The sequence below is a fragment of the Arachis hypogaea genome, chromosome 7 (assembly GCF_003086295.3).
Source record: "Arachis hypogaea cultivar Tifrunner chromosome 7, arahy.Tifrunner.gnm2.J5K5, whole genome shotgun sequence".
Lineage (NCBI taxonomy): Eukaryota > Viridiplantae > Streptophyta > Magnoliopsida > Fabales > Fabaceae > Arachis > Arachis hypogaea.
This window is the reverse complement of record NC_092042.1, coordinates 16,487,938-16,500,968: the sequence shown is the minus strand read 5'-3', so window position 1 is coordinate 16,500,968 and position 13,031 is coordinate 16,487,938. Positions and strand designations below refer to the sequence as shown.

The 13,031-nt window shown below is 29.8% G+C and overlaps 1 protein-coding gene across 1 annotated transcript; it reads right to left on the bottom strand.

The window, feature by feature from the left end:
* Positions 1 to 4,078: 4,078 nt before the first annotated feature.
* LOC140174299 (uncharacterized) lies at positions 4,079 to 8,954 on the bottom strand. The gene is made up of 5 exons (XM_072198724.1): positions 8,870 to 8,954; positions 8,382 to 8,477; positions 6,010 to 6,322; positions 5,001 to 5,920; positions 4,079 to 4,917 (listed from the first exon to the last, which is right to left on the bottom strand). The coding sequence occupies exons 1-5, from the start codon at positions 8,952 to 8,954 to the stop codon at positions 4,079 to 4,081; spliced, it is 2,253 nt and encodes a 750-aa protein (XP_072054825.1).
* Positions 8,955 to 13,031: the final 4,077 nt, after the last annotated feature.

The following is a 13,031-nucleotide window of genomic DNA, read 5'->3' as shown; positions in this document are numbered from 1 at the left end:
AAAAATTATGCTTACAACTAACCTTTCTAGAAAATGCACAGTTTCTTGCAAATCAGGGTTGATAAGGACATTTGATATATTTAATACATTTTGCAAAGAAACTGGATCTGAATAATACATAACGCAATAAAATGTATCGGTAAAGACCAAAATGAAAGGTAAAAAAAAAAAGCACAACATTAGATTGTTAATTTCTGATAATCGCATGATTTAAAAATAGAAAAATTAAATGGAATTCCAAACCTCCATAAACTTTGATTTTAAAAGATTGCAGAATAATTATAGGAGGTCTCTGAAATTTAGTTAGCATAGAAAACTCCAAACATTCACAACTTTTTCCAAACACATTGCACTGAATCTTCTTCCTATAAACATGAAATTCAAAGGCATTACAATTAACATATTAAAATAACATTAAAAAATAAAATAGTTAAAAGTTTAGATCTCATGATAAAATACCCATCAGCATAAAGCTCCAAGATGATAACTTTAATCATTTTTCCACAATAATTAATTTCTTTATCGGGACGCACACCAGTGATAACTCCAACAAAATCTAGAAAAAATATTAAAAAAAAAACAAATATATTATAAATAAAATAACCATTTGAGAAAGAATAAAACTTTCATTGCTAAAAAAACAGATATATTATAAATAAAATAACCATTTGAGAAAGAATAAAACTTTCATTGCTAAAAAAACAGATTACAATTAGTTAGAAATACAAAAATCCTAATCTAATTACATACCTATTAAATAGTCAGAGTCACCTCTTTTTTCTAGTATTTCAGATATTGGACAGAAACTGAAACCATCATTTAAAGCTAAAAAAGGAACTCCTGGGGTGATAGTAGTTTCTTCTTGAAATAGCAACTTGAAACGATGCTGAGTTACCCTGTTGGACCCAATATTTGGAACAATAGAAAAATTTGTCATGATGTAAACGCTTCCCTGATCTAACACATCAACGACATCCGATATGAAACATTCTTTGATGATAGCTTCAATCTTATCCAGTTGTTTTAACAAATAAAAAGCGTGAAAAAAATTAAACACACTCAATGGTGTTTAAAAGTTGAAAGAAACCAAACAATTTTTTTCCATGAATATGGAAAAAAAAGCTGTGAAATTGCTGTAAAAATAAAAATTAAAAGATAATATTACAACTCACATTCTGGTCCATCAGTATAAGGTGCAGCAACCCATCATCATTTTCTTCTAATACTGAGTTTCCATCAAACCAAAGTCTAACAACTTTCACTCTCAACCTCCATGTTTCTCTCCAAGGCGTAATGCACTTGATTGGATCAAATAAAGTATGCATCTTCTTTAATGTTCCCTCACAATGCTGAAGAAGTGAAATAAAAATGAAGAGCAAAGCAGAGATGAACCTAAGTTGGCAATTTTCTTCCTCTCTTGCTACATATATATAAAGCTTATGCTATAAGTTTGCTTAGGGTATGACAAGACTTGACTTTCCCTTCTTGGGAAAGAACAAAAAACTTTAAGTATAATTCACCCACTAATCTGCAAAAAATACCAACTCTATATGTCATAATAAAAAAAAATTATTTTGACAAATTAAATAAAAAGTTAACAAAAAAAACTGGTATGTTAACGCCTTTTTTTTTCAAGCAAGAACTAACTTGAAGAAATTAAATTGAAAATTAAAAAGTTAATAACAAAAATAAATTATAAAAGAAACTATTTGCTTAACAACTTTAAAAAAATTAAATCAAGAATAAATATAAGAAATGATCAGCCACAAGATAAAATCCTTTAAAATGAAAGAACTTATATGCCAAATAATATACTTTTGTATCGCTATTGATTCGTGAAGAATCACACGCGAAGGCTTTTTGTTAGTTCTCTCACTGACTAACCTGCAAAAAATACCAACTCTACATGTCATATTGATAGTTAATTAAAAAAATTATTTTGACAAATTAAAGAAAAAATTAAAAAAAATTGGTTCACTAAAATTTTATTTTTATTTTCAAGATAGAACTAAACTGAAAAAACTGAATTGAAAATTATTAGTTAATAATAAAAATAAAGTATATAACTTAGTATATTAAAGAGTCCAATAATACTTAATATTTTGGACCCTCATTTCTTATATTAAAATAGAAAAGTGCATGAAATATATAATTTAAGAATTATAAAATTTAATAAGTATTCATATATTATAATCTATAACAAATAAATAAACATACCAAAAATTTTGTTGAAAACTTCTGTAAACACTATATTTTCAGTCAAGTCGTCTTCAGGTCTATTTTCATCACATAAGAGTATCTTCAATCCCTTTTTATACTTAACACGTGATATAACAACATACAATTGACCATGAGAAAACACAGGATGACGTAAGAATAACCCAACGGTTGATAAAGTTTGTCCTTGACTTTTGTTAATTGTCATAGCAAAGCAAAGCAATAAAGGAAGCTGCCGACGTTGAAACTTAAAAGGTAACCCAGAATCACTTTGAATCAAATTCATTCGAGAAATGAAAACTCTATCACCGACGTTACTTCCAGAAACAATATCTGCAGTAATTACATTTCTTCCAAGGCTATGCACAATAAGTCGAGTTCCATTACATAAACCACCTGCTGGATCAATATTTCTCAATAAAATAACAGGAGAACCTACTTTCAACTTTAGAGAATGATTTGGCAATCCTGAACATTTTATTTGATTTAGAAACTCAACATTAATCCAATTAAGATCAATGTCAACATTAGCATCGGTACCACATATACAATCTGAGCTCAAATACTCTTTCATCTCACCTAGTTAAATTAAAAACTTCACAATGCTTCCATAAATATGAAGAATTAATTGAAGCCATAACAATCTCAGCACGAGAGGCTTTTGGTATAACGGGTAAAACTTGTCTGAAATCACCTCCTAAAACAATAACTTTACCTCCAAAAGGCAAGTTTTTATTAGAAATAGAAGTAACTTTCATCAGATCTCGAAATGTTCTATCAACAGCCTCAAAAGCTAACTTGTTTGTCATTGGAGCTTCATCCCAAATGATTAGATCTGCTTGACGAATTAAATCTTCCTTTTGCGAATTAACTCTAATTCTACAAATAGATTCTTCATTCAATTCAATAGGGATATTAAACATTGAATGTGCAGTTTTTCCACCCGGCAGCAACAAAGAAGCAATACCACTTGAAGCAACATTGATAACAATTTTTCTCTCAGATCGCAACTTAGTTGACAATGTTTTATAGAGAAAAGTTTTACCTGTTCCACCAAAACCATATACAAAGAAGAAACCATGTTCTTTGTTGAGAACACGACTAATAATGGCATGGTATATACTCTCTTGTTCAGCTGTAAGTTGAGCAAAATAATCATCATGCTGAGCCAACATCTCTGATACATCATATTGCATTTCACGCACAACCATAGAATTAGAAAAAGCAGAAATCAGATCCACATTAGGTAGCGGCATCCCAGCATAATCTTTCAAAGATTTGCCATTATTTTGCAAAAGTTTCTCGATCTCAATCAAACAAAAGGTTTGTAACTCCTCAAGTGTCATTGTTAACGCTATTAGAAAAAAGAAAAAACTAAAAGTTACAAAAACAAAGAAATAGTTCCAATGAGAAATTATGTTGTTTAACATGTATGAAAATAATTGAAACAAATAAAGTAAATTCGTTTCTTTTATAAAATACCTGGATATTGTAGCTGAATCCTTCTATGATAAAGAATGTCATTAGATAAATACACCCAAGTTTGATTCCAAACAGATAAAGGTCTACTGATTGAAGCTGACAATAATAATGTTACAAATAATCGTCTGAGTTGCAAGCCTGTTCCTAACAGAGCAACTTCTTTAATAGCTTCAACAAACTCATTATCATCAGTCAACAATCCTAATGCAGAACATGCTTCTTGAAATGTATCATAAGTAGTCCCATTAACTGTTCTAATGCTCTTAAAGCTAGTACACCCTCTTTGTACATTTAATAACAAATGCATATAAAACAATTCACCCGCAGTTGGGGGAACAAAACTCAATCTACCGATTGAAAATCCCCTTTGTCTTGGTTTCTATTCCCTATTATCAACAATATAAACAAAATGCCGTGGGAACTCAACATATGTCAAATCTTTCCCTTCGAGATAGACCCTATTTGCTAACATCCAAGCTATAAACATGGTAACCAACTCCTTATTCCTCACAAGAATAGAACTTATAGTGTCACGATCATCAAAGATAATATGTTGCTGGTTTGGCAAATGGAAAGTTAACCTTTGAATAGATGGCCATCTATGATGAATATCATATGCAAAAATTCTCCATACAGACTCACACGGAGATAGATATCGACAATCAAAATACTCTTTAATTTCATCAAGAACACGAGTATTTTGGTTCCCAACATGAACATTGCTAACTGTGGCTGTAACACGATCAGGACCTTTGTTGACATATTTGAATAAATATTTGATCACATTTGACTTATTGCAAAACTCCAAATTGATGTGAGCACGATACTTCATTAAAAGCAAAGGATTATAAGGGACAACAAATCTATTATCAATCTGAACACTATAAGCTTCATATGTAACACCAAGATCACGACGTCTGTAAATAGGATAACCGTCTTCATCAAAAGAAGTTTGTTCACTAAACCTCTTTGGATAAAATTTAGAACACCTACCATCACGCATACACGGAGAATTAAACCTAAGTTGACCACAAGGACCATGAATCATAAATTTTGTTACCACATCATAAAGCTGAGGATATCTTGTAGGATTAGGAAGCTCAGCACATATAAGTTCATCTATTATCTCAATTGATTGTAATCTTGACCTTCCATCAAGCCAAAGTACAATATGTGCATGTGGTAGTCCCCTCTTTTGGAATTCAATCGTATACATACCTAAATTAAAATGATAAACCAAAATTTGTAAACAACATTCACAACTAAACATTTTAAAAATAATGTAAGTAACATTTATGCACCTGCATTAAGTGGCCCAAAGAAAACACCATCTTTTAAATCAGTGAGTAAACACTTCAATTTTGCATGGAAAACTCGACACGAAATATCCGGATGATCAACAATAGGAATACCATCAATACTTGTATATCTTTGAAATTCAGACCAATTTGGATTGCAAGTCATTGTCATAAATAAATCCGGATAACCAAAATGCTTACAAATAGCCATTGCATCTTGACAATTGTTAAACATGTATCTTTTGCCACCAGTGAAAGAAGAAGGTAAAATAACTCTTGTACCTATTGATGAAGCTTCAATATCACCACGTTGCATGGCTTCTTCAATTCCGTTTAAAAATTCTCTGCGAATAGTATTTTGTTTTTGCCTTATCTCATAAAGCCTTTGTGACTCAACCATAGAGAAACTATCAACAATAAATTGTTGGAACAACCTTCTAGATTTGTGAATAATACTTTCTTCTATCTCTCTCATTTGCAAACGAAAACATATGAACTCACGCAATGAAACTTTTGTCCTTCTACCACGAATATTGATATTCTGAACACCTCTATAAGGTATGTTCTTTTTGAAACCATCTTCACCATAAGGAAAAAGTAAAGGATATTGCAATGGCCAATATAAAGGGTGATTTTCATAAATTCGTCTCAATTGACCATCTACAGATCGAAGGATTATATCCTTTCCTTGATCAGAACTATCAAAATCACCAACTATTAAAGTAGCTATTTCATCACATGATGGAAAATTATAGACTCTCCGATCAGATCTCCTTTGACAAAATAATCTAAGAGAGTAAACTTCTGAAGGATGATACTCATGGAATTCTTGAACTCTTCGAAATGACTTTGCAATAACATTATGTTCATCAATCATTTGGAGCAATCGAACAATCAATTCTGTATCTATATCAAATGTATGACTGGCATAAAAAGAACATAAGAATCATAACAACACACATACATCTTAATTTTTTTTAAATTCAAAGTTTAAATAAAAATTAACACATACCTAAAAATACTTTGCCGATTAGTAACCTCGTGTGCCGTGTCATAAACATATAGTTGTGCAAACTTAGGCTTTTCGCCAGCATTAGGCAGCAAACTACCAATTCTGTGATAATTTTGTCCAGTCACAATAAACTGTGGTGGACCACTCCCATCATTGATAGAATTAAGAATTTTACCCCCAAATGAGGTGAAAGCGAACATACTGTTGTATGAACGTATATTCTTTTGGAAATGTCGGCTTTTGGCATCAATACCGTTAATTAGTTCAACTAATAAATCAGGTGCTCGCTCCAAAAATGGTAATTGAATTTTACCTTTAGCACAGCAAATTGTAAAAACAGGTTGCCCTTGTCTTGAATCTTTCTCTAGTCATTCTAAATACCAAAAAGAAGCTCCATACGTGGAACATGTGCAATCACAATCTCCAATATCAAGACAATCTAAAGAACCAATGTATGATGTAAGATTGGTTTATTTAAAAAAAGTTAAACTTAAAAAATGTAAAAATGTCATACTAAAGCACATACTACTTGTTATTATTACCCTTTATACTAAAAAAAACTGCTTTTAAACAAAATTTACATTTAATAATTTTTAAAAATATAGTTAAATAGTTAGAAGTTGTTACTGTAACTTTATTTGCAAGAAGAAGTATATATTTCTTTGTTAAAAAAGCTATTTTAGAAAAGAAATTATCTAAAAAAAATTTATATTTTTCTAAAAGATATATTAAAGAAGAATTTGTTTTAAACAACTTATGATATAAGATTGGTTTATTTTTTTTAAAAAAATTAAGAGTCTAAAACACTTGTTGCTTGTTATAATTACCTAAAAAAAACTGCCATTGAAAAAAAATTACATTTACCCATTTTTAAGAGTACATAACTTTCTAAAAAAACTTCATATATTTTCCTAAAAGATATATTAAAGAAGAATTATTTTTAAAACAATTTAGATATAAGACTGGTTTATTAAAAAAAATTAAAAGAGTAATTAAAAATATAAGACTAAAACACTTGTTGCTTGTTATGATTACCCCTTATGCTTAAAAAGTTGCTTTTTAAACTTTGTTTGCAAGAAAAACTTTTTCTTTTTTAAAAAATTTGGTTTAAAAAAGAAATTCTCGAAATAGTTAGAAGTTGTAACTATAACTTTGTTTTTTAAGAGCCAAACTATAACTTTGTTTTTTAAGAGCCAATGAGTAATAGCTCAAATGGTATAGTCTCTCCATACTCAAATAAGATGTTGCAGGTTCGAGTCTCCTATCTTTGATAAAAAAAAACTTTGTTTTTTAAGAAAAACTTTGTCTTTCTTAAAAAGGTTGTTTTTGAAAAGAAATTCTCTAGAAAACTCCTTATATTTTCCTGAAAGATATATTAAAAAAGAATTTTTTTTAAAATGATTTATGATGTAAGACTGGTTTAATTTTTTCTTTTAAAAAAAGAAAAATTTTAAAAAGAATAAAAATATTAGACTAAAATACTTGCTACTTGTTATGATTACACTTTATGCCTTAAAAAATGCTTTTAAAAGAATTCTGTTTAAAATTTTAAAAATATAATTAAATAGTTAGAAGTTGTTACTATAACTTTGTTTTTAAGAAAACATTTTTTCTCCTTAAAAAGGTTATTTTAGAAAAAAAAATTCTGTTGTAAAACTTCTTATATTTTTCCAAAAGATATATTAAAGTAAATTTTTTTTTAACCAATTTATTATGTAAGACTGGTTTATTTAAGAAAAAGAAAAACTTAAAAAAGGTTAAAAATGTAAAACTAAAACACTTGCTGCTTGTTATGATTATCCTTTATGCTAAGAAAAGCTGCTTTTAAAAAATAGTTTACATTTAATAATTTTTAAAAATATAATTGAATAGCTAGAAGTTGTTATTATAACTTTGTTTGCAAGAAAAATTATTCTTTCTTAAAAAGTTGGTTTAATAAAAAAATTATCTAAAAAAACATATATTTTTTAAAAAAATATATTAAAAAAGATTTTTTTTAAACAACTTAAGAGATAAGACTGGGTTATTTAAAAAAAATAAAAAATTTAAAACACTTGCTACTTGTTATGATTACCAAAAAAGCTGCTTTAAAAAAAATTACATTGTTAAAATTTTTAAAAATATATAACTTTGTAAAAACTACTTATATTTTTCTAGGAAATATATTAAAGGTGATTTTTTCTAAAAAAATATATTAAAAAAAATTTTGTAGACACTGTTAAAAAAGATGTTAAAAAAATAAATGGAAGAAAAGTTAGCTAGACTTATGTTAACATATGAATTAAAAATAATTTAAAGTTAACCATAATTAATTTAAAAAAAGGTTGAACCTAAGCATAACTTAAAAAGATGAAAAAATTGAATAACCTAACCTTGTATTTCACTTTGTGCAAATAATGGATGATCAGCAGCAACATCATCAACAGGTGAAATACTGATAGAAGGATCTAAAATATCTAGTAATTCTTCTACAATTTCAAACCAAACAAAAATGAAATCAAATCACACAAATCAACACTATAAAATTATTTATCATTTCTTATAATAATACCGTGAATAATATTGAATATAGTTATGACAACTAAATAATTTATCTATATTGAAGTAACAATAAAGTTAACCAATAAACAGGAGAATTACAAACAACATATATTCCATTAAAAGTAACACATTCTATGAAATAAACGTATAAACATTTACCATAATTAATTCCAGTAGCTTTATCTCCAAGTTTCCTTTTAGCAACTAAGAACGAACCAGCCATGGATAGAAGAAATAAATAGAAAATAAAAGTAAAACCAATCAACTTATATTAATAACTATGACCGACTCTAACCTAGTAAAAAGAAGGACAACACACCTCTTATATTTCCAGATTTCAATGCTTTCTTCCTTTTCAAAATGTTAATTCTTTTCAACCTCGAAGCCGCAGCATTGGAAGACATGATTTTAAAGGAAATAAAAGACAGCAATCTACAAAAAGACAGAATGACGCATCATTTTATACGTAATCGAGAAGACTGTTGAATCACACACACGCTTGCTCTGTATACTTATATACGTAACACAAAAAGGTTGAGATATAAATCAATAGGAACAAAAATAGTATATAAGCACAAATACAAAAGGATAGTAGCAAATTTGCAATAGAAATGAAACATTCGATCAATTACAATACAATCAAATGAGACTATTACATTGAAATTTACTATAACCATATGATATGTTAAATTAAAACACATGTTCAAAGACTATTATGGAGCATAACAACAACTAATCATGAACAACACAAATGAATAAAAGACAGCATACAAAAAATATAAAAGAATTAAGACTAATGAAGCTATTTCCTTCCATTAATATTATAAAATTCACTACACTTGCTTGCTTACATTCACAAAAGTGACATTATAATTCCACACTCTGACTATAACCTATGTCCTTCTAAATACATGACAATATGTCCAATCTTTAGCAAAGTACATTTGAAATTAACACATACCCTTCCTAATTCAAAAAGCATAACAATACTTACAACAGACCAACCAAAACACGAAAACATGAAGGGATAAGGTGTGACTCTCCTAACAGTTGGACATGTCTCAAAAAAAAAAAGGACACACTTCAAATATAAGTCAGCATGAGAAATATGAAATCTAATTCGGAATTTAAGTCATATAACCCTAATAAAGCTGCTAACTTAAGCTAAATAACTATCCATCCAAATTATCTTCAATCTTGATCATCTTTGATGAAGGACCAACAGTTTCCTCCAAGGCTTTCTGAAAATCTGATTCGAGGTTTCTCTTTACTTTGGAACGCACAACATCATTGCAAATAAAAGAAACATCAGTGTTGTCCAAATTATCCAGAAGATGAGATAGGAAGTCCTAGACAGATAAAAAAATAGAAAACAACACAACCAATGAATAAAAAGAGAAAATGGAATGCAATAATAAATTGAATAAGAGATTTGATTCAATAGAAAATTTAGACTGTGTGACCTGAGTTTCTTCAACACCTGAGTTGAGCAATGAGCCAACTTCATCACTAAAGACCTGATTCTCATCATTATCGCCAGAAACTTGAGGAACAACAGATTTCCTATTAGCGTCCATATCTATCGAAATGTCATCAAGACTAGGAACACTTTCATCCTTATCCAAGACTGAAAGCTTAACATCTTTTGAAGTAGGCTGTGTATAAGAGGGTTCACCTATGTCCAAACCAATCCCAGGAACATGTGCATCCTTCGATAAAGAATGAAAGAAGAAACACTCAAGCAAGAGCAATGTAATAAAAAAAATAAAAGAATCAAAGAATAAAGAAAAAGCAAAGAAGAATAAAAAAGAATAACCTTGACAGGTGTCACTTCGTTCTCATTCTCAGCAAGCTCAAACATAGAAATAATAGTTGGGTCATCACATATCCTTTTTACACGAAAGGTTCCAAAGTATTTGTCTATACCAAGGGACTTGGTATCTACTTTTAGTAAAACTTTTTTACCCTCTAAAATTTTAAATGTAATAGGATAGCTATCTCCACACAGAACCTATAAGGATAAAATCAGAGAGGTACCATCTACGTCATAATGAATAATATCATAAAAAATGATAACTATTTATAGCTCAATATTTAGATGGACGTAAAAAATTATACGTACAGTTGGCTCCTTTTGGACTTCATTAAAAGGTCAGCACATGTTTTTTTAAGCAAATAAGCTGTTTCACGATCAAACAAAACGATATGCCCTGTTCAGTATGATCAGAAACTGCTACTTTAAGTCTGAACCTATAACAATATCACGATAAAATAGAAAAATTAATAAAAAACCTTGTTAGAATTTAAGTAAACAAAAAGAGCAAGAAGTAATAATTTAAAAAGCTACAAATTATGAAAATAGAAACCTTGGAATCACATTTGTCACATGATGAATGCAAACATCACAGAAATAGACCCCAGACTCAGGATAAACTGCCTTTCCACACACACAAGTGGAATACCACCAACAGCCCTCTTCAACAATATCAGTGATAGTACCCATAATAACAAAACTCCCATCCTGCATACCATGCACAACAGAACACCACGTGAAGGAAAAAAATAATCTAATCGAGGAAAAAAAATTAGTTAAAACCACCTTCAAGTATATTCAAACATAAGAGGGCAGAATGAAAAAAGTAAAAATTTATAAACCTCTTTGTTATCATGTAATTGATCTATTGTGGATCGCCTAGTTAGGCGCATGAAGTCATCCTCCAATGAAACGGATTTTCCCTCATTCGCAATGAATAAAGGTTGAGTGCCATTAATTCCTTGTTCGACCATGCTAAGATTTAATAAATACTATCAGTTTCACATCAACAGAATAAAATAAAAACAAAGAAACGACCGCAACATAGAGATAATTTGGGAGGGATAACACAAACCTTTTTCAAAAATCAATAACTTCTGACAAATCAGGATTAAAGTAAATTTTTGTTGCTTTCATAACATTCTGGAGACCAGGTTGACCTATGGGTAATAAAGAATGTCAACGGATCTAAAGATTAGGATAACATAACCGTACACATAATAAGATAACATTCAGTTATAACACCTCGAAAAAGTTTAATCTTAGCAAGTTGAACAATGACAACCGGTTGCTCAACATAACCAGAAGCAAGAAAATCATTTAACTGGTCCACGTACTCTCCAAATAATGCGCATCGCAGCATCATCCTACACATGAAAAAAAGGAAAACTCAGTAGAAGCTTTTTTCAGAATGGAATCCAATACAAATAAATATAGAAACAAAAACAAAGGATGAGAGCAACTTACTTTTGTGAAGAAAGTTCGACAACAACCATCTTAACCGTTTTACCATCCCTGTCATAGTTTTTCTCTTCCCCAACCAATGTCAAAGACCAATTACATCTACATTGATATGTTAATAGGAGTAAAAAAGATGTAAGAAAGAATTTTCAGAAGAAAAGAAACTGAAGAAGTAACTGAAAGACACGAGGCCAAGACTCACCAACTAAATAGTCATGATCCTGACTCATTTGCAATATGTCTTCAAAGGGATATATAGAAAACAAGACTTGGGTATTATATCATCAGGAATTGTTGTCACTGTTGTACGAAATAGAAAATGAGTTTGAACTCATGCTTTGTAGCTCTATAAGAGCCTTGGTTTGAAACAACAGCAAAATAACTCATCTTATAACAACTGCCTTCAAGAAGATGATCTTTAAACTTGTGTATTAGTTGCTTCCTTATAGTGGCCTGGATTTTGGTAGACTATGAACATCCAAAAGAACAAAAACATACAACTCATCAAAAACGAAAACAAAGCACAACAAAAAAAAAAAAAAAGAAGAAAAAAACAAACAAAAAAAAGAAAAGACAACCGCCACATCAAAAAACCATTGAAGGAACTGCATTACCAAAGAGGACGCCAAGCATACCCTGAGACCCCCCACGTGGAGGAAGACAGAAGGACAAAAGGACTCATTGCAAACAACAAACCAATACACACGAAAGCAGAAAAACCAACAAAGAAAAAAAAAAAAAGCAGAAAAGAAAGAATTAGAGAAGAGACAATATCGAGAGAGGAAAAAGCAACATAAACACAACAACAGAATTCAAAATTTTGCGATAGTGGAGGGAAATCAGCATTGCTTACATTTGAAATCTTCCTATTCAGGGATGATAACATCAACCACTCCACCCTTCTCTCAAACATCAAATCAACCATCACCTTCACTCCCGTTCTCAACCTTACCTTTTATTAGTAGCTCTAGTTTTTAGTTTAGCTCTATAGGAAGAAAGAAAAGTAAAAAGATGAAAAGAAAAGGAAGGAGTCGTATCTATCTAAAGAAGAATATATTGTAATATATACAACTAACATGAATGAACGCATCCAACTGACACAAATAAAAAAAAATAAAAAGCATACAACATCACAATCTCCTACTAAACTATAAATCACAGCTCAGATCGAAATCACTACTTCATCGAATTCATATTAAATAATAAA